Source organism: Saccopteryx bilineata, chromosome 2 (genome assembly GCF_036850765.1).
Source record: "Saccopteryx bilineata isolate mSacBil1 chromosome 2, mSacBil1_pri_phased_curated, whole genome shotgun sequence".
Taxonomy (NCBI): domain Eukaryota; kingdom Metazoa; phylum Chordata; class Mammalia; order Chiroptera; family Emballonuridae; genus Saccopteryx; species Saccopteryx bilineata.
The window spans coordinates 284,939,263-284,960,500 of NC_089491.1; the positions used below are offsets into that span (position 1 = coordinate 284,939,263).

The 21,238-nt window shown below is 41.4% G+C and overlaps 1 protein-coding gene across 7 annotated transcripts in view; it reads left to right on the forward strand.

Annotated features, from left to right (window-relative positions):
* The window catches only part of RABGAP1L (RAB GTPase activating protein 1 like), a 603,348-nt gene that overhangs the window by 517,118 nt on the left and 64,992 nt on the right, over nt 1-21,238 (forward strand). Inside the window, exons 1-2 of one of the 7 annotated variants that reach the window (XM_066261201.1) lie at nt 17,122-17,340; nt 18,961-19,191. The exons of 3 other annotated variants lie outside the window; for them this stretch is intronic. In XM_066261201.1, coding sequence (XP_066117298.1) covers nt 19,081-19,191 — 111 coding nt within the window. In that variant the 5' untranslated portion in view covers nt 17,122-17,340; nt 18,961-19,080. Of the gene's footprint in view, nt 1-17,121; nt 17,341-17,605; nt 17,622-18,960; nt 19,192-21,238 lie in introns of those variants that run through there. 3 more of the 7 variants (XM_066261198.1, XM_066261199.1, XM_066261200.1) reach the window with 3 other exon arrangements.

The window sequence follows — 21,238 nt, forward strand, 5'->3', positions numbered from 1 at the left end:
TGTGTCATCTTTAACAAAGTGAGCATAATACATTTTATCTGCCCAACAGACATGATATTTAAAATGAGGAAGAGGAGAGATGAAAGCTTGGGTGGGGAATTTTCCTTGAGTCCTCAAAATAATAGACCTGTATTCCACTTCCTATCTTTTCTTCCTCACAACAGTGAAATTCTACAGTAATTTTCCTTTCAGTTACTTGCCTTTTTCCTTTTTAAAAAATTTCCATTATTATACCTAATAAATTAAACAGCCTCCCTCCTCTTTGCTCATTGAGTTGATATAGTAATATCTGTAAAAAGAGTTATTGCACAATATTGACATTAAAGAACAAATTTTTCAGGGATCTAGTAGTTTAAGCAAAGTCATGAAGCTGTAGCTTTTCTAATTTCATGTTACATTAAGTAAAAAAAATAAATTAAGTACAAACCAGGGTTCTGGCATACCTTGAAACTAGGGATTTGGGGAAAATAACTATTGGAGAAAGAGAGCTGTAGAGGTCACTGTTAGTAGCAGTAATTGGAGTATCCTGATCTGATTTAATTTGAAATATGCAAAATAGGCTGTAATGATCACTATTTAAATACCAGTGTGCTAAAGTACCACCTCATGTGGTAGTAGTGGAAAACAAAACGTTCAACCACTACTGCAAAAGTCATTAAACTTCTCTTACAGCCTGGTTAACAAGTTATTGCTTTTCCCTTTTTGCTTTTCAAATGCAATTTCCTAATTTTACATTCAGTTTTTCTTTCTTCTGAAAACCTGCTAATTTTATGTATAGTACTTTAGACCTACAGAAGGGAATGTTGCTTAGCAACCACCAAAATAACTAATAAACCTATATTCAGAAAAAGCTTGAAGGACTTATTTATTTTAAATTTATATATTTCCTCCTTTTTTCCCAAAAAATTTTATTTATTTATTTCAGAGAGAGAATAAGGGAGGGGGAGAGGGAGAGAGAAATATTGATTTGTTATTCCACTTATTTATGCATTCGTTGGTTGATTTTTATATGTGCCCTCATCCAGGATCAAACCTGCAACTTTGTCATATCAGGACAATGCTCTAACCCAGTGGTCCCCAACCCCCAGTCCGCAGACTGGTACCGGTCTGTGGGCCATTTGGTACCAGTCCGCAGAGAAAGAATAAATAACTTACATTATTTCCGTTTTATTTATATTTAAGTCTGAACGATGTTTTATTTTTTTTAAATGACCAGATTCCCTCTGTTACATCCGTCTAAGACTCACTCTTGACACTTGTCTTGGTCACGTGATACATTTATCCATCCCACCCTAAAGGCCGGTCCGTGAAAATATTTTCTGACATTAAACCGGTCCGTGGCCCAAAAAAGGTTGGGGACCACTGCTCTAACCATCTCAGCTGCCTAGGCAGGGCATATATATTTCTTTATTGACCGTTAAAACCAAGAGGAAGTTGTTTCACTTTGAATTTATTCTAATTTCTGAATTTTAAGAGTTCATACATGTGCTATTTGTGGTAAAAAAAAACAAAAACAAACCAGAAATGAAAAAACTGTATATTTAATGTGAATGTCTCTTTTACCTTATTATCTTTGTAGTAACATTGCTTTGTATTCAGCATTTGCTTTATTTTTTTCTAACACCATACCCTGTCAATGACAGGTACTGGGTAAGGACATGTTTTCTGATTCATTGAATACAGAATTCTACATTATTGCTTTTCAATGCCAAGAAGCTGTTTTCTTTAGAGGAAATAGATTTAGGAGAGGGAAATACTTAGAGATTAAAATGAAATGTTTGGCCTGACCAGGCGGTGGCGCAGTGGATAGAGCGTTGGACTGGGATGCGGAGGACCCAGGTTCGAGACCCCGAGGTCTCCAGCTTGAGTGTGGGCTCATCTGGTTTGAGCAAAGCTAGGACCTAAAGTCACTGGCTTGAGCAAGGGGTTACTCTGTCTGCTGTAGCCCCATGGTCAAGGCATATATGAGAAAGCAAGCAATGAACAACTAAGGTATCGCAACGAAAAACTGATTGATGCTTCTCATCTCTCTCCGTTCCTGTCTGTCTGTCTGTCTGTCCTTATCTATCCCTCTCTCTGACTCTCTATCTCTGAAAAAAAAAAAAAAAAAAAAAGGAAATGTTTGATATTTATCTGTAAAGGTTTTATTTTTTGGTTACTGACCCAGAAGTCTATGAGAAGTCATCTCAGATAAGGGCTCTGGGGTAGGAAGTGGTGCTGTGGACATTGTAGTGTCCTACCAGACTCCTGTCACTCGCTCTCAGCCTGTTCCCTGGTTGGAGGTTTCAGCCTTCCTGCTACCACATAGGAGGCTTTATTATTATCTAATCTCAGACCCATTTTCTTCATTGTGCTTCTGTTCAGTTGCCCTGGGGCAAAGAAAAACTACCTGTAATTTGCTTACTGCTCTCTCAGTATTCTGTAGTGTTGTAAAGTTAAAGACCACTTCTCCAAATATATTAATAATAAAAAGAGCAGGAGCAGCTTGTGTGATTAAGTGGTAAGGAATGAAATATTATCAGTAAGATGTTATCCTAACATTTTTAAAAAAAATACTTTCTAAAGCAACATTGAATTACTGATAGCTGTAATACCATACTAGAACAATTACCTACAATTGACTAATATAGGACTTACCATATTTTTCGCTCCATAAGACTCACTTTTCCCCCCCAAAAGTTGAGGGGAAAATGCCCGTGCATCTTATGGAGCAAAAAATAACAGTATTTTATTAAATATTTTAACTCACCATTTGGTTCAGAATATTTTTTTTCTTATTTTCCTCCTTAAAACCCTAGGTGTGTCTTATGGAGTGAAAAATACGGTATGTGTAAACTTTGATCTGTGAGACCATCTGTGTTCATTTATATTGCCAATCCTTGTATAAAGAGATTAACGTAAAGTAACTGGAGTTAAGTTTGAAGATGTATACTTAGTAAGTTTTATGAAGATAGTATGTGCCAAATAATCATATAGTTTAATTTTTATTTATTTTTTACAGAGACAGAGAGTGAGTCAGAGAGAGGGATAGACAGAGACAGACAGGAACAGAGAGAGATGAGAAGCATCAATCATTAGTTTTTCATTGCGCGTTGCAACACCTTAGTTTTTCATTGGTTGCTTTCTCATATGTGCCTTGACCACGGGCTTCAGCAGACTGAGTAACCCCTTGCTGGAGCCAGCGACCTTGGGTTCAAGCTGGTGGGCTTTTCCTCAAGCCAAATGAGCCTGCACTCAAGCTGGCGACCTCGGGGTCTTGAACCTGGATCCTCTGTATCCCAGTCCGATGCTCTATCCACTGCGCCACTGCCTGGTCAGCCTAATCATATAGTTTAGAACACAAATAATTCTTTAAGAGAGGTGTGTATGAGAGAGAGAGAGAGAGAGAGAGAGAGAGAGAGAGAGAGAGAATCAGGGGAAGAATGGAGAGAAGGAAAAGAAAAAAATGTTGTGGTTGAAGTTTTAACTCTTTGAATATTAACATATTAGTATTAAGACCATTTTACTGTTCAGTTTCTCCAGGGCAGAAAGAAATGCAGATTGTTGATAGTGAGTAAAAGGGTGAATGAAGGCCACTAGTTACGCATGCTTCAGTTTGTGTTTCAAGTGCACACGAGACATTTTATTCTTTATAAAGTTTAAATAGAACTTTTTGCTTAAAATTGAAGTTTATTTAGCCAGCCTTAAGAGCCAGTTTTTCAGTAACATTTGTGTAGGAAGCTTTCCTGTATACATGAGAACAGAAAACTTAAAGTGTAGAGAAAACATTTGATAACAAATTTTCAAATGCTGAAACTTTAATCTACTTTAGCTTTTAATTTTAACTTACATTGGCTAGTCATTGGACAAAGGTAATTACAGATAATATCCACCAACTAGTCATTAATTAGGGTTTTTCTTTTGTTCATTGTTTTTGTACTCTTTGGAATAAAGATACCAGTAAGTAGTGAAGTGTCAAAGAACTACTTGGCCATTAAGAGAAACAAAAGGAATTATTATTTACAAAAATTAAAATTCTCCATGAATTTTTATAAATATTTAATACATATTTTATTCAATTTTACTATCTACTTATATAAGATTGCTAATATATATAAATATGACCCTACTCTAAGCTTTTTGTTTTACCATTGAAAGGGTTCAAACAAACCTCCCCAAAATAGACCACTTTGGCATGTGATAGGTTGAGCTGAAGGCATTGAAGATCTAGCAGATTCAATAAAAACTTCTACCGCCCTGGCCGGTTGGCTCAGTGGTAGAGTATCAGCCTGGCATGCAGGGGTCCCGGATTTGATTCCCGGCCAGGGCACACAGGAGAAGTGCCCATCTGCTTCTCCACCCCTTCCCCTCTCCTTCCTCTCTGTCTCTCTCTTCCCCTCCCGCAGCCAAGGCTCCATTGGAGCAAAGTTGGCCCGGGCGCTGAGGATGGCTCTGTGGCCTCTGCCTCAGGCGCTAGATTGGCTCTGGTTGCAACAGAGCAACGCCCCAGATGGGCAGAGCATCGCCCCCTGATGGGCATGCCGGGTGGATCCCGCTTGGGTGCATGCGGGAGTCTGTCTGACTGCCTCCCCGTTTCCAACTTCAGAAAAATACAAAAAATAAAAAAATAAAATAAATAAAAACTTCTACCTCTTCTTTAACTACCTAAAGCAGGGGTCCCCAAACTATGGCCTGCGGGTTGCATGCGGCCCCTGAGGCCATTTATCCGGCCCCCACTGCACTTCCAGAAGGGGCACCTCTTTCATTGGTGGTCAGTGACACAAAGTGCAGCGTCACTCACGTACAGTACTACTTCTGGTGACGCGGAACGCACGCGTCATGGCTCTGGAAGCGCATCATATCACTTGTTACAGCTAGCAGTGACAAATATGGAACTGGACATTGACCATCTCATTAGACAAAAGCAGGCCCATAGTTCCTGTTGAAATACTGGTCAGTTTGTTGATTTAAATTTACTTGTTCTTTATTTTAAATATTGTATTTGTTCCCATTTTGTTTTTGTACTTTAAAATAAGATATGTGCAGTGTGCATAGGGATTTGTTCATAGTTTTTTTTTATAGTCTGGCCCTCCAACAGTCTGAGAGACAGTGAACTGCCCCCCTGTGTAAAGAGTTTGGGGACATCTGACCTAAAGGAATTTGAATAAGGGGCCTGCCCCAGAAAGAGAGTTATTTCCAGAGATAACTTTTTATCTGAATGATCTTTGTGTATGTCAGGACAGACTTCTAATGACCAAACCATCTCTTCTACCCTCCTGTGAATAACCCTTCTCCCCTTTGAAGCCCAGTCTGGGGTCCCATTTCTCAGCTCAGGATGTTATGTAAGCCTCCACTGCCCAATTTGCCCTCCAATCCCATATCTATGAGGCCCCTGTACATATATACCATATTTTTCACTACAAAAGACACACTTTTTTTTCCCCAAAAAGTGGAGAGGAAAATGCCCATGCGAAAAATATGGTATTTTATTAAATATTTTAACACACTATTTGGTTCAGATTTTTTTTTTTCTTATTTTCCTCCTTAAAACCCTAGGTGTGTCTTATGGTCAGGTGTGTCTTATGGAGCAAAAAATATGGTAATTAAATTTAGTTTTCTCCTGTCAGTCTGTTTTTTAATTCTATCAGCTCCAGTTCCATCTGTAACAGTGGAATCAATATAATTATTAGACCAACCAAAAGAATGATAGAGAATAAATTTTTGCTCCTTATGCCATCATTTTAATAATAGGTACATGTTGGTCATTGTAGTATTACAAATCATAATCTCACATTACATTTGTAAAGCCAGTAGCCACAGCCACCATCACAGCTGCCTAGCCCATGCAGGTTCGCATTGGATTCGGACAGACGGTAATGAAACAATGGAGCCAAGAACTGGTGGGCCATTACCTTTAATCCTAGCTTGCACCTGGCAGGCAAGTAAAATCACACACTGGGCTCCAAAATCCCCTCATTCAGTGCTCACAAAGCCACTGACTTATCCGAATTTCCTAGAATCAAAGTTTTCTAGTTCACCAGCCTTATTCACCTCTGTTCCCCATCTCCTTCTCCTTGCACAAACTCTGCACTAACTGGCTTCTCCTTCAGCACTCCACCATCTTGGCTGCCTCTCCTCTCCTCCATGTGGCCTTGGTCTGCTCTCCTCCCTGCTTTCTGCCCTCCTAGAACACAATCACTCTTCCCCCAGAATAATGTGATCTCTCTTCCTTTTAAAACCTTTTGGCGAGAAAGCCTTCCCCCAACACATATTAACATAATCACGCCCATCTCAAGCAAGAAGGGCAACTAATATCATCACCTGGACGACAGGCTTCCACGTGGGCAGCACCATCTTTAACAAAGTGAGCATAATATATTTTATCTGCCCAACAACATTGCATACTTCAAATTCTCCACAAATGCATGCTAAGTTGAAAGTAAAACAGTAGCTGTGTAGTAGTTTTGAACATTTAAAATTTATATTTAAAACCTGTATTGAAGATTTTAGTACAATAAGACAACATTAATAAGGAATGAGTAGCTAGCAATTTTAGAAATTGACAGCTGCTTGTTTAGCCTTTCATTCTTACATATCTTTGGTTAACCAATAAACAGGTCTTTTTTACCTAAACATCTGAAGGTTTTCTGAGATCCCAAATGGACATTTTATTTATTTATTTATTTATTTATTTATTTATTTGAGAGAGAGAGAGACAGAGAGACAGACAGGAAGGGAGAGAGATGAGAAGCATCAGCTTGTGGTTGCAGTACTTTAATAGTTCATTGATTGCTTTCTCATATGTGCCTTCGCCTGGGGCTCCAGCCAAGCCAGTGACCTCTTGCTCAAGCCAGCAATCTTTGGGCTCAAGCCAGTGACCTTGGGGTCATGTCTCTAATCCCATCTCAAACCAGTGACTCTGTGCTCAAGCTGGTGAGCCTGTGCAGCGACCTCAGGGTTTCGAACCTGGGTCCTCAGAATCCCAGGTCAATACTCTATCCACTGTGCCACTGCCTGGTCAGGCCCAGATGGACATTTTAAATAAGAAAGATGTATTACAGAATATGTATGTCCTTAGGTCTAAAGGTGGTCATCTTATTAGAATTTATGACTGAAGGCAAACCCATGGGCAGCTATTAGGCACCAATATTATCTCTTAAATTTGTACTTAATTTGAAGAATAATTAGAATATAAGGATTTTGGCTATTTAATAATCTTTATGATATTGGGGAGATATGCTGATACTCATGACCATTTTTAAACCTGAAATGACCACCTTTGGGGGTAATATTTTAAACTGAACATAAAAAATAAACTTATTGGCCCTGGCTGGTTGGCTCAGTGGTGGAGCGTCGGCCTGGTGTGTGGGGGACCCGGGTTCGATTCCCGGCCAGGGCACATAAGAGAGGCGTCCATTTGCTTCTCCACCCTCCCCTCCTTCCTCTCTGTCTCTCTCTTCCCCTCCCGCAGCCGAGGCTCCATTGGAGCAGGGATGGCCCGGGCGCTGGGGATGGCTCCTTGGCCTCTGCCCCAGGCGCTAGAGTGGCTCTGGTCACGGCAGAGTGGCGCCCTGGAGGGGCAGAGCATAGCCCCCTGGTGGGCAGAGCATCGCCCCTGGTGGATGTGCCGGGTGGATCCCGGTCAGGCGCATGCAGGAGTCTGTCTGACTCTCTCCCCGTTTCCAGCTTCAGAAAAATACAAAAAATAAAAATAAATAAATAAATAAATAAACTTATTGAAATGAATGAAACTAGAATGCTCTTGGGCATTGCTACCCCACCTACTATGATCACTGTTAAAAAATTAAGGCCTTTTTATTATTTGTCTATTAGTCTATTAAGCAATTTACTGTTGTTCTTAACGCAAACAAAACGCCAGTTCTGAACACCATGGCAACCACCATTGACAGAGCATTCTGGATGCTGCCTCCTTAGTCCTGAGATACTTTCCATTGTAGCAGTCTGCTCATATGTGCATTGCACTTGTCAGCAGTTTGCCTCTAGTCTTTTTTATTGTATTTGCAAATGCCTTATTAATAATACTGTTAGATGCAGTGTGAGTTTATAGTTCATATTTTCAATATATAAGGATATAATATTAAAGCAATATAATAAGAGAAGAGAAAGGCAGAGTTCAGCTTCAGACATTTAAAGCTATTTCAGGATCTCCAAATTCAATTCACTTTCTTCTCTCTTGCATCCAATTTATAATAAACCTGTTTTGGTGGGGAAAAGAAAAACAAAACCTTTGTAATCAATCACACATTTCAGTTTAATCATGGCTCTGATTTCCTACTAGTGGTATGACCTTGATCTGAAACTCTTAGGGCCATGATTTTCTCTTCTGTAAAATGCAGATGATAAGACCAGCTTCACAATATTGTAAAAAAAAAAAAGAGATAATGTAGTTAAACCTCCTCCCCAGCACAGTAGATGTTAAACTGTGTTACTTCTGTCCTCCTTCCCCTCCACCCCTCATTAAACTCACTTGATATCCTTGAAATGCTGTGGATTACAGTTTTATAGGTCAGTTCTAAGCCTCCAGATAAACTGCTACTGTTCACCATTGCCTAGGATATTTCCTTGACTCTAAAATACAAATGAACAGTGGAAAATTTTATTATAATATAGTTATAAAAAAAGGATTACGTATTTCACATGATAACCCATAGTAACTGTTGATCAGGTTACAACAGATGAATATCATTATACAACAAATGCTCTCTTTGTTCTCTGTTCTTGACACAATGGCTCAATTTTAATAAGAGGTAATTGATTAAACTGTTTGCATTGTAGTCAGGAAACTGGAGAGGGCAGCTAAACTAAGGAGACCCCCTCCCCAACAACTCTCTCTCTCTCTCTCTCTCTCCCTCCCTCTCTCTCTCTTTGTCAGCCTTTCCCCTGCTCTAACCCATCTCAATTATTTCTAATAAAGCCAGATCTGGAGAGATTTCATTGATTAGGGAAATTGATAGAGGCTTGGAGTTGTGATTTCTTTTACTTCTCCCTCCTGGGTGTTTAAGAACTGGACAGGGCAATAGGAAGTGGAGGCTTTGACCATGTTCTTGTCCACTGAGAACACCCCTCCACCTTGTCTCTAAAGGCTACTACAGTTCCTTCTTCTCTTGGCTTTCGGCAGATGATCCCACCCCTCTAGACAACATTTTCATACTGATGATAACGGCAACTAACATTAATCAAATGCTTTATAGAAACAGGGAGCTTACTGAGGGCTTTTACATGCATTATCTTCTTACTCCTCATAATAATAACAGTGCTTTTATTTTCTCATTTTATGAATGAGAAAACCAAGGGTGAGGCAGCTTAACTAATTTGCTCGTGGTCAGACAGCTAGCATATGGCAGTCAAGTATCCAGCCAGGTTATTCTGAACTCTGGAGCCCATGTGTGGACTATTATACCACATGTCCGTCCTCTGAGGAGAGAGATGGAGGCTAGAAAGGCAGAAACCCTGTAGTCTGTAATGACTGCCCTTGGCTTACACTCAGTATATTCCAAATTTGTTGACCTGATATTTGAAACCCACCACAGGCTGATTCGAATCTTCCTTTGAAACCTTACCTCCTACTGTAGCCAACATTAATTCATCATTCTGGACAGGCTAAGTTAACTCGCCCTGTAAAAAATTGTTCCACTTTGCCTGTCCAAACCTAGCCTACCTTTTCCATGCAGACTTTCCCATCTGCAGAGAGTCTCCATTCTGCTACATCATCGTATTGCTCCGTGTGCATTCCTTGGCAGACAGTGTACTGTGTTGTGTAAGCTGTGTGTGTGGAGGAGATATCAGTATTTCAGAAGCAGTAGAGTTTGACATACTCTGATTCTCGGTATATGTTTACTTTCTCATCTCTGGTGAGCACTTGGAGCTGGACACACCTGTTTTTGAATTCTATCAGCTTCATTTCTAGCTGTAAGAATGGAATCAGATCACTAAACTCTTGCACGCTTCAGTTACCACATCCATAAAACGGATAATTATAGTGCTAGCTCATTTACTTATTGTGAAGATTCAATGAGATGCTATGTCTAGGACAGGGGTCTCAAACTCGTGGCCCGCGGGCCGCATGCGGCCCGCCAAACAATTTTGTGCAGCCCGCAGACTAATCCACGAAGTTCAAAATATTTTGGATAAAATTAAGTAAGCCTAGGGGCCTACTTGTATTTTTCATTTCTCTAGCATCCTAGCTAGATATTAGCTTAGTTAACAGCAGTTGTGATGCGAACTACAGTTTCTGGTCGTTTTGTGACACTGAGTAAACTGCATGTACGATTGTGCTTGTTGTACTGATTTATTTTTGTTTTCAACTGCAGTGAGAAAAGTGTTGCGTAACAGTTACCTTTTGTAGACCTAGTGCGGCCCGCCGAATGGCTGTGATCTTGCTCTGCAGCCCACATGCTGAGTTGAGTTTGAGACCCCTGGTCTAGGACATAGTGAATGCTTACTAAATATTCTTGTTATTATAAAAGAATTTTTAGTATATATTGTCATTACTATGTTACTATATTACAAACTTGAAATCACCCCTCATATACATAATAGACATTTAGTAAATGCTATCAGTTATTTTATTTTTTTTTAAATTTTTAAAAATATTTTTTTAATTTTTTTTATTTTTCTGAAGTGAGAAGCAGGGAGGCAGAGAGACAGACTCCCGCATGCACCCGACCAGGATCCACCCGGCATGCCCATCTGGAGCATTGCTCTGTTCCAACTGGAGCCATTCTAGTGCCTGAGGCAGAGGCCACATAGCCATCCTCAGTGCCCGGGCCAGCTTTGCTCCAGTAGAGCCTTGGCTGTGGGAGGGGAAGAGAGAGATAGAGAGAAAGAAGAGGGGGGAGGGTGGAGAAGCAGATGGTTACTTCTCCTGTGTGCCCTGACTGGGAATTGAACCCAGGACTTCCACATGCTGGGCTGATGCTCTATCACTGAGCCCAACCAACCAGGGTCGCTGTCAGTTTTGTTTTGTTTTTTTAATTGAGATATAATTCACATACCATCAAATTCAAGTTTTAACTGCAGGATTTTCTCCAAGTCTGCCACTGCAAGCTGTCTCATGTGACTGGCTACAGGAACCCAAGGGCACCCAGGAAAGGGAAGTATCGTCTGGACTCACCAGCCCAGCAGGAAGAACTTGAGATAAATGAACATTTGGATGAAAACCAGTTTGCACTTCTTTGCTGTTCCCTAAACTCACCTTCTGATCATGTGAAAAAATTAATCTAAAATATCATCCATGTGGCTTGATTTGATTGTTACTAAATTTTTAAAAATTACTGAATGATTTAGAAATTAGGTAGTTATTTGTAATTATGATTCAATTGTGTATCCTCAGAATGTTAAATTTTATTTATTTATTTATTTATTTATTTATTATTATTTTTTACAGAGACAGAGAGTCAGAGAGAGGGATAGATAGGGACAGACAGACAGGAACGAAGAGAGATGAGAAGCATTAATCATCAGTTATTCGTTTCGACACCTTAGTTGTTCATTGATGGCTTTCTCATATGTGCCTTGACTGTGGGCTTTCAGCAGACGGAGTAACCCCTTGCTCAGGCCAGCAACCTTGGGTCCAAGCTGGTGAGCTTTTGCTTAAGCCAGATGAGCTCACACTCAAGCTGGTGACCTCGGGGTCTCGAACCTGGGTCCTCCGCATCGCAGTCTGACGCTCTATCCCCTGCACCACTGCCTGGTCAGGTGTATCCTCAGAATGGAACAAGATAAAGCATGACTCATGTTTTTAGGTATGTCAGAAACCATCCACATTTTGAGAGATAACAAGTATCAGTGAGTGCTTAACAGATCTTGAAACACTTTTGTTTCCTTAGGTAGAGTTTAAGCTACTGTGCTGTTTGAAAACAAAATTTAACTGAGTGAATTTTAAGTATCTTACTGGCTTTATTGAAGGATTCATGAATCAGGCAGCATGCTACCCAGCAGACAGAAAAGTAGCTCTGAGGGAACAGTACAAAATGAAGGACTTGCATAGGCAGAAGGGAGCAGGACAAGAAGGATGCACTAGGCAGAAGAGAAGAGCGCATTGGTTATTGCAAGGTCACTCTCCTTTAGGGGATGGCTGGGTCTATAGGCAGGTGGCCTAACTAGTGCTGGCCGGGAGGTTCCTGACTGAATGGTTTAGGATTCTATTTCTGGGAGAGCTGAAACGTGAATGACCTTGTATTTGGTGACTTGGGGGTGGGGCTAGCATACGCGCCTCCGTTTTGGGTCCTGTTGTCTTGTTTTTAGCAGTGGGCTGTGGATTTACAGTTACAAATGAGGTAAAAGTTGAACTGTGAAAGAAATTGCAGCTGCTCTTTCAGGGCGTGGAATCTACCTCACTTTCGTTCTTTGTAGTGAGATTCAAATGAGGAAGTAAGATACCCAGTATAACTGCAAGTATTCATGTCCCCCAGCTATTCTTAGTTTAACTCCGGGGATTTTTTTTCTTTTTTGAGAATGTTTTTTCTACGGTTTTGAATTTGCCTAGCAATTGCTAGGAAAGATAGGAAAAGATAATGAGCTAAATGGCTAGGATTTGACATAAGAATAATGGTTTTCTTTATTTACCTTTCATGGTTTTAAAGAGAACTAAGATTTCACTTATCTATTACTGTTTGCCTTTTTTCCCTTTTGTAGAAACTAAGTGTGTATTACTGGACTATTCTGAAATCTAGAATATTCTGAAAAGCTTTGTTCTCTTGATACTTCTATGATTTCTTATTCTCATTTTATCTTTGGGCTTTATAATGTGCACTCCTAAGTGTAAATAGAAACCTACTTGGAATATTTGTTTTCCATGACTGACAAAGTACTTGTATAATTTTGTCTTTCTTATAGTTCTTTATCTTTTTGTCAATACCATAAACATGTGATGATCCCTTAATACTGAGTCATTTATACTTCATAAATGTTTATTTATATTGAATTATTTAGGAAGATGTGTAAAGATGGTCACGTGTGATGATGGTACTGGTAATATTGGCTCTTGGTTCTTGTGTTTTGCAAAGAAGGAATTTATGGAGCCAAGAACTCTAGCACAAGAGGAAGCTTATTTAGCATTAAAAGAAAAACTACACTAGAAGAGAAGATTTGAGTGGACTGCTCAGAGAGCTGCCTTGGCCTTTTAGAAAGAAAGTCACAAAGGCAGAAGAAGTGAGCCAGCTGGGCTGTGTGGGCTCAGGAAACAAGTTACAGAAGCTAAAGAAAGGCCCATGGTGACAGGTTAAGAGGGTGAGCCCAGGACAAGCTGCCACTGCCTGCTGCTCCCCTGGTTGTAAGTCTCTTGGGGGCCTTTATTAGGAGAAAGAAAGCAAAGATGCATGCCTAAAGAAAGAAGACTTGGGCATACTCTAAAGAGAGAATGCAATGAGTCCTTTGTCTTAAGGGTTTATCTTTTTTCTAAGAGCAGGAATTTTAGAGGAGGTCTCAGGAGAGGATCTCAAGAGGATATTCATCAGCTCTCCAGGTGTGTCCTATAATATACTGATCCATCAAAATGAGCAGATAGGGTCAGGGTCCTGGTCTGGACTGGTTGGTCAGTGCTGGGGGTCGTTTGTCACTGCATCTGATCCTGATGCCAGCCATGGCATTGCGTTGTATGGTTTTGCTGCTTTTCTGGGCCTGGAGCTGAAACACAGCTGAGGCCTATCTCTGTTTAACCAACACTTGGTCTCTGTAGTCAACAGACCCGAGGCTTTGTTCCTAAAATGATTTGATGTTGATCAGATTCTCATTGTCCTGAGGTCTTAATGTCTACCAGAGTGGTGGGGCAGGGGAGAAGGTGGCAGGTAGTCAGGGTGCTGGATGAGGCCACTTGGAATCAGCTCTGTCTCAGTTTCCCAAGTCCATTTGCTAATGATTTTCATAGCTTCTTACTGTCCTGCCTCAATGAGACAAGGGCCACTGAAGAAGGAAGAACAGAGTCTCCACAGGGCTCCACCTGTCCCTGTGGGGGACATGAGACCTCTCTGTCATCTAGACCAGTGGTCCCCAACCCCTGGGCAGCAGACTGGTACCGATCCGTGGGCCATTTGGTACCAGTCCGCAGAGAAAGAATAAATAACTTACATTATTTCCATTTTACTTGTATTTAAGTCTGAACAAGATTTTTTTTTTTTCCGAAGCCAGAAACGGGGAGGCAGTCAGACAGACTCCCAGATGCACCCGACCAGGATCCACCCGGCATGCCCACGAGGGGGCGATGCTCTGCCCATCCGGGGCGTTGCTCTTTTGTGACCAGAGCCACTCTAGCGCCTGAGGCAGAGGCCACAGAGCCATCCTCAGCGCACCGGCCAACTTTGCTCCAATGGAGCCTCGGCTGTGGGAGGAGAAGAGAGAGACAGAAAGGAAGGAGAGGGGGAGGGGTGGAGAAGCAGATGGGCGCTTCTCCTGTGTGCCCTGGCCGGGAATCGAACCCGGGACTCCTGCACGCCAGGCTGATGCTCCTACCACTGAGCCAACCAGCCAGGGCCCGATGTTTTATTTTTTAAAAATGACCAGATTTCCTCTGTTACATCCTTGTAAGACTCACTCTTGACGCTTGTCTCGGTCACTTTATACATTTATCCATCCCACCCTAAAGGCCGGTCCGTGAAAATATTTTCTGACATTAAACTGGTCCATGGCCCAAAAAAGGTTGGGGACCACTGCTCTAGACCATATTTCTGTCCTTACGGCTTTGTCCTCCTTCCCATCCTGTCCTGGTTTTATGGCTGTTTGGATGAGAATGTTCAACAGGTAGAGCCTGAGGCCGGGGAAGAGGGCCTTCACAGCCACTCTTGCTCTGCTCTGGGGAGGTGAGATCATTGTGTAATGATGTGTCACCATTGTAATGCATCTGCTGCTTTGACTGGTGGATAACAGAATACTACTTAGAAACCCCTTTACTATGCTGCTGCAGAATACAAATAGAAAACCCTTCACATCTTATTCAGGTTTTTCTTGAGTTTTGTTTTGTCTGTTTTCAAATTCGACACTGGAGGTTAAGTCTCCTTTGAGCAGGGCGTTTTAGACCCCCCGCTCACCTGGTATGACCCAGCTGTGGCTTTGTTCAGAATAACCCGAAAAACGACTGTCAGGGCAAACTCAGCTACCTGAGTAAACGCTTTGTGTGTGAAAATCTTAAAACAGTGCTTAAAAATCACTGGAGATGTTAGTTCTTAAAATTGTAACTTAATGAGAGCTAGAGGCTTTTGAAAATTATTTTGTAGCTGGTTTGGCCTCTGAATAGAGAGACTGTAAATATTAACTAATAATAAGTGTAACAACTGCTGTTAATTCCTCTTGTAGAGGGAAACAAGTTGTTACTAGAAAATCCAAAGGAGGATACAAGGTAGACTGTGTTTGTTGGGTCACACTGTAGTATCTTTGGGCGGTACCTTCTTAACACCTGAGATTAATATTGCCCTTAGTTTTCATCCTGATAGAGATTAAAAAGGCATTTTCTTTTTTTTTTTTTTTTTTTTGTATTTTTCTGAAGCTGGAAACGGGGAGAGACAGTCAGACAGACTCCTGCATGCGCCCGACTGGGATCTACTCAGCACGCCCACCAGGGGCGATGCTCTGCCCACCAGGGGGCGATGCTCTGCCCCTCCGGAGTGTCGCTCTGCCGCGACCAGAGCCACTCTAGCGCCTGGGGCAGAGGCCAAGGAGCCATCCCCAGCACCCAGGCCATCTTTGCTCCAATGGAGTCTTGGCTGCGGGAGGGGAAGAGAGAGACAGAGAGGAAGGAGGGGAGGGTGGAGAAGCAAATGGACGCCTCTCTTATGTGCCCTGGCTGGAAATCGAACCCGGGTCCCCCGCACGCCAGGCCAACGCTCTACTGCTGAGCCAACCGGCCAGGGCCTAAAAAGGCATTTTCACCTTCACCCGCCCCCCCAAAGAAGCCTATGTAGTGGAGTGGAGGGAAACAGACGCATTGCTCTTGACTCTTTCTCAGCACCTGTGAAAACCTCAGGTCTGTTCCATCCCTCTCATTTACATGACCATGAGGAAACAGAAACCTAGGGACAGTGAATGACTTGCCCTGGGACAGACAGCAGGCAGCTCTTGCTTGAACTGGGGGCCATCTGTTGGTTGCCACTGATGGCGCTGTTGTCTGCGCCCCTTTGATATACAACCCTCTCCTGGTAAATTTTAGGCCACCACACCCTTGAGTCTCAGGTAATTCCCCACCCCCACGCCCTTTTCCAGTGGAGTCGCCTGGTGTGAGGTAGGTTTCTGCAGAAACAACCCTGGGAGATCACTGGGTCTCAATTCTCCAGAAGGTAAAAGGGTGACAAAAGTGTCCTGCCAGGGAGCAGAGGACAGTGTGTGAACAGGACTCTGTGTGAAGGCCTCTGAAGTTAGGGAGGGGATTGTAGCTGTTATTTCTTAGACCCAAGAAAATGTTTTTAGGAAAGGAGAAAAAGCCAGTACAAAGACAGTTCTTTAAAATAGATGACCAGTTTTCAACAGATACGCTTTTTGTGGGGACCACAGTATACATTTCATTTCATGAGAAAAGAGGCATTTGAACTTTTCTCCTTTGCAGACTCTGACAGTGAAGTGTGGAGGAACATTTTAAGGGTGGCAGAATGCAAAGGCTGCAGATCAAACTGGAGGGAGTCCTTGCTCTAGCAAATGTGTGCGCTGTGCTGTCATAGAGAACCTTTTGGATTTAGGAATGAAATATTCTTAATCTAGTCATTTTGGCTAATTAAAATAATCTTTTAAAGGTAATTGGATGCTTTTAAAAAATACCTAATTATTTATTGAAAACCTTGTGGCATTCTAAAAGGAATGAATTACTTGTAGTTGCTAGCTTCTCTTGGTCTATGTGATTTTAAAACTATTTTTACAGCCTTATTTAAAAAAAAATGTTTTATACTCTGATATCCCTGATTCCTTAAATGTCTTGTGAGTTGAATACACAGCACTTAGACTATTTGATGTTGTTTTCCTGGTCTTTTTTTCCCCTTTGGATTATGAATGTTCTTAAGCAAGAAGATCACCTACCGTTACACTAATGCGCTCTCTGGGGTGCATTGACAACTAACTGCTTAGGCGCGGTTATAATTCTTGTTTGCCCCTGGGCGGTTGCCAGCAGGGAGTAGGGCATTGTGGGAAGTGGTTTCTTTACCTTCCACAACAGGTGTCTTTGTCAGTGCACCTTATTCAGATATCAGTGTGGAACACTGAGTCACTGCAGCTGGGAGAAGTATGAAAGCAGGAGGATTTGCTTTCACATCTAGAAACTGGTGCTGCAAGATAAGTCTTAAGTCTTCTGGTGTTCGTGAGTGCATGGAGAGGGTCACGGAGTCCTCGAGCGTGCTTCTGAAAAGATAAAAACGCATTTGAAAGGTATGAACTGCCCGACGCCTTCGAGTACCTTGTCTCCTGATTTCCATTTAATTTTTACCTGGTTAGTCATCATTAAAGGAAATGTGCTGGGAACAATTTTTAACGAAAATAATGCTTAAAAGACAAAGCTGCATTGTAGGAAAAAATAGGAAGTAAAATTGCTTTACCGGTTTCAGCAAGGGTCAGACACAGTTTGAAGCTGTCTTAATCTCGGGGATTTATTTAAAGTATTGCATTTGCTGTTTAAATAAGCTTCTTAGACCTGTTTCTGTTTCCTAACAGTAAGTGTTTTTCCCCTTTCCTTGCTGCGTGTTTAATCTAGAATGCTATAGCAGTTGCAAAACTCCCTAATCGTAATTAAATGAAACAGGGTGCTATTTAACTAATCATGTTAGTCTAAGTGAAGGTACTTTAGGAAAACAAGGGAAAATAGATACTATAAATCTCATCCTAAATGTGGTTTTCTGAAAAACAAACTTATACAAGATAATACTGCTATTGGTAGTGAGGACAAAAAATTGCAACCACTGTCTATCTTGATTGTACAAAAACATAGCCAAATTGATTTCTAATTCTAGCAAATAATAGTTCTCATTTGCAGGATCATGATCTGTGAAAAGCAGAGAAGATAATAGCTTAATAACAAATATTGGAAAAACAACTTTTAGAGGAGCTTTGTCTCCCCCCCCTTATTTACTTAATATCTTTTCCATGGAATTAGCATATGTTATATTTCCTGGTAATTAGGCAACCTTGTCATGGTAATCATGGGCAGATTTCAAATTTTTCACCTCGGCACACTGAGGTTCATTTAAAGTCACCAGCTGTACTTAAAAAAAAACCACTTCTGGTGGCAAAGGCACCACCAGTTCACAGCAATCTGCTGATTCGGAAAATTAAAAGAAAACTCTAAACTTAAAGATACAAGATAAAGAGAACTTTTTTCTATGGGAGAAAAGAAGTCAGTTTAGAAATGAAACCCTTGTGTTGCTTTCTGAATAACAACAGAAAGCTAAGTTCTCTAAGGATTCTGTTTAAAATATTTATATTTTGTGTGTGGTGTGGTAGAGAGGGGAAATTATTAATTGATATTGCAGTCCCTGTTTCATTTTGATATTTTTGTACTTTTTTTTTAACAGAATACTCAGAGGGGGGAAAAGGATCTTTTTCCCCCCCATATTTCAGGAGATAATTTTTAACTGCACCAAGACTGCTATAAATTCTGAAACACTAAAGGTCTCCATCTATTACCTATAAATGTGAAAAAATAAGCAGTGAGAAAATCCACTTCTCCAAGAAGAATCTTGACATAAATAACACTGAAGAAGAGAAACTTAAAATTTTTCTAATTGCCAAGAGTAGAACATAAATCCATTTTTAAAGTTTTCCCCTATAGAATGTTTTCAGCTAGGAAACTTTTCTTGATTTCTCTTTTTTGAAGTTTAAAGATTGCCAAAGAGTGAATTTTCCAGCTTCTGTGGTAAGAGTGCAGAAGGTGTTTGCAGTGTGCACTTCCCCGTAGATAAGAGACCTCCTTTCCGTGCTCTCCGGGGGTGACCAGCCGGACCAGCCTGTGGTCACAGCTGTTGTCTCCTTTCGTTCCTTCTGGATCTTTGACAGGTCACCCCCTTGCACTCAGGTGGGGGCGTGCACTGGCACTGAGCTGCCGTAGGATTTTCCCTGGACAGCCTGGTCCGGAGCCGGGCAGCAGCTGCTGCTGTGGGAAGGCCCTCCAGCAAGATGATGGAAGAAGTCTCCATTATGGTGGCCTATGACGCCCATGTGTTCAGCCAGCTGCATGACGAAGACTTCCTCACTAGTCTGGTGGCCATCAGCAAGCCCAGGTCTATGGTAGGTGATGCCTGGCACGGCTCTGGGGCTGTTTTTTTCTTTTCTAAGATAGTTCTTCTCCTCCTACGGCAATTGAGGCATAGCTTCTGGGAGTTAAAATAAAAGTGTTGCCCCTGGCTTTGTGTTACGGGCCACAGCCAGGGCTGCGGGCTTTCAATGATTTATATACATAACCAAACATTCACACCTTAGTAGAACGTTTGAAGGTGTTAGAAGTAAAACTTAGGTTAATGCTCTCCTGGGCGTGAGGTTGTGGGTGTTTCATAACGCCAGGCACCACTTTGCCCCACATATGTGGGTGTTTTCTTTATCAGACTTGAAATTTAAAAGAGGTGATGGGTACAGCCTTTTGGAGATGATACTTAGCTTTGGTTCATCTGGAAAAGTTTTACTAAAATTGTGCTAAGGTAAAATATTTATCATTTGCCTCTGATTTCATATTGAAAGATTTGCTTTGTCTGAGATGAACCCCTTCAATTGTAAGAAAGAGATACTCAGGTTTTCTACAGTAAAAAGCAAGTTGCTTCTCCATTTGATTTATTACTGCACAGTGAAATGTTACATTCCTGCTGACACGGTAAACCCTCTGGGTTTAGGTGGATGATCACAGGGGCAGTTAGAAGTTTTCTTAGTACGGGGTTAATTAAGTATCTTTCTGTACTTGGACTTCATTTCATAATGTGAGGTATCTTGAATCCTTAAATGGTAAAAATCCCATTAGGTATAGTGGTTTTGGTATAGAAACTGAACTGTTTATTATTCTTAAGTAGCCCTGTGGCCTTCTGACATTTTTATAACTATTTTTTTTTCTTTTCTGAGAAAGAGAGACAGGAAGGGAGAGAGATGAGAAGCATCAAATGGTAGTTGTGTCACTGTAGTTGTTCATTGATTGCTCCTCATACATGCCTTGACTGTGGGGCTCAATCCAAGTCAGTGACCCACTTGTTCGAGCCAGTGACCTTTTGGCTCAAGCTAGCAACCTTGGGGTCGTATTGATGATCCCACCCTGAAGCTGGCAACCCCACGAATCCAGCTTACACCAGTGACCGGGAGTTTTCAAACCTGGATCCTTAGCATCCCAGGTTGACGCTCTTCTCTTATTTACTGCACCACCACCAGTCAGGCACCTTCTGATTTTTTTTTTTTTTTTTACAGAGGCAGAGATAGACAGGGACAGACAGACAGGAACAGAGAGAGATGAGAAGCATCAATCATCAGTTTCTCGTTGCGCATTGCGACTTCTTAGTTGTTCATTGATTGCTTTCTCACATGTGCCTTGACCGTGGGCCTTCAGCAGACCGAGTAACCCCTTGCTGGAGCCAGCGACCTTGGGTCCAAGCTGGCGAGCTCTTTGCTCAAGCCAGATGAGCCCGCGCGCGACCTCGGAGTCTCGAACCTGGGTACTTCCGCATCCCAGTCCGACGCTCTATCCACTGCGCCACCGCCTGGTCAGGCTGATATTTTTGATAGAGACTCATAGTATAAAATACATTTCAAGTCATGCACACAAAACTGAAAGAAAATTTGGGTAAACAAATTTACTACATGTGATGTATTCAGGTTTTTTCTATTGTATGTAGTTGTGTAAAGGCTAATTATGAGTCACTAAATTGATTTCAGAAATGTCTTGATCCACACTTTTAAAATATATGGCTATATCCTATTGATTCTTTAAAAATGAATGCTAGTGCAAGAAAATTGCAGGTCCTTTTAGACAAGTCACAGATAAGAAAAAGGATAAGGAAGCCAAGCAGAATTTGTTTTGTCATTCAGATCATGCACACACACACAATAAGAAATTGCCCAGACCAACATTGTATTTATTAAGATAAACTAAACTAGACTCTCCACTAGCAGAACTTTAGAACTTTCAAATTCCTGCATGAATAAGTTGGTTTGTGAGGGGAAAATACAGAATAGTCAGAATGACTCCAAGAACATTTAGAAAGGTGCCTCCTTGGACACAACATTCCTGCCTCCCCTTATACTCAACAGATTACTCTTCTTTGGTGTTTGCTGGCTGAAATTAACTGGCTTGCATTTTGAG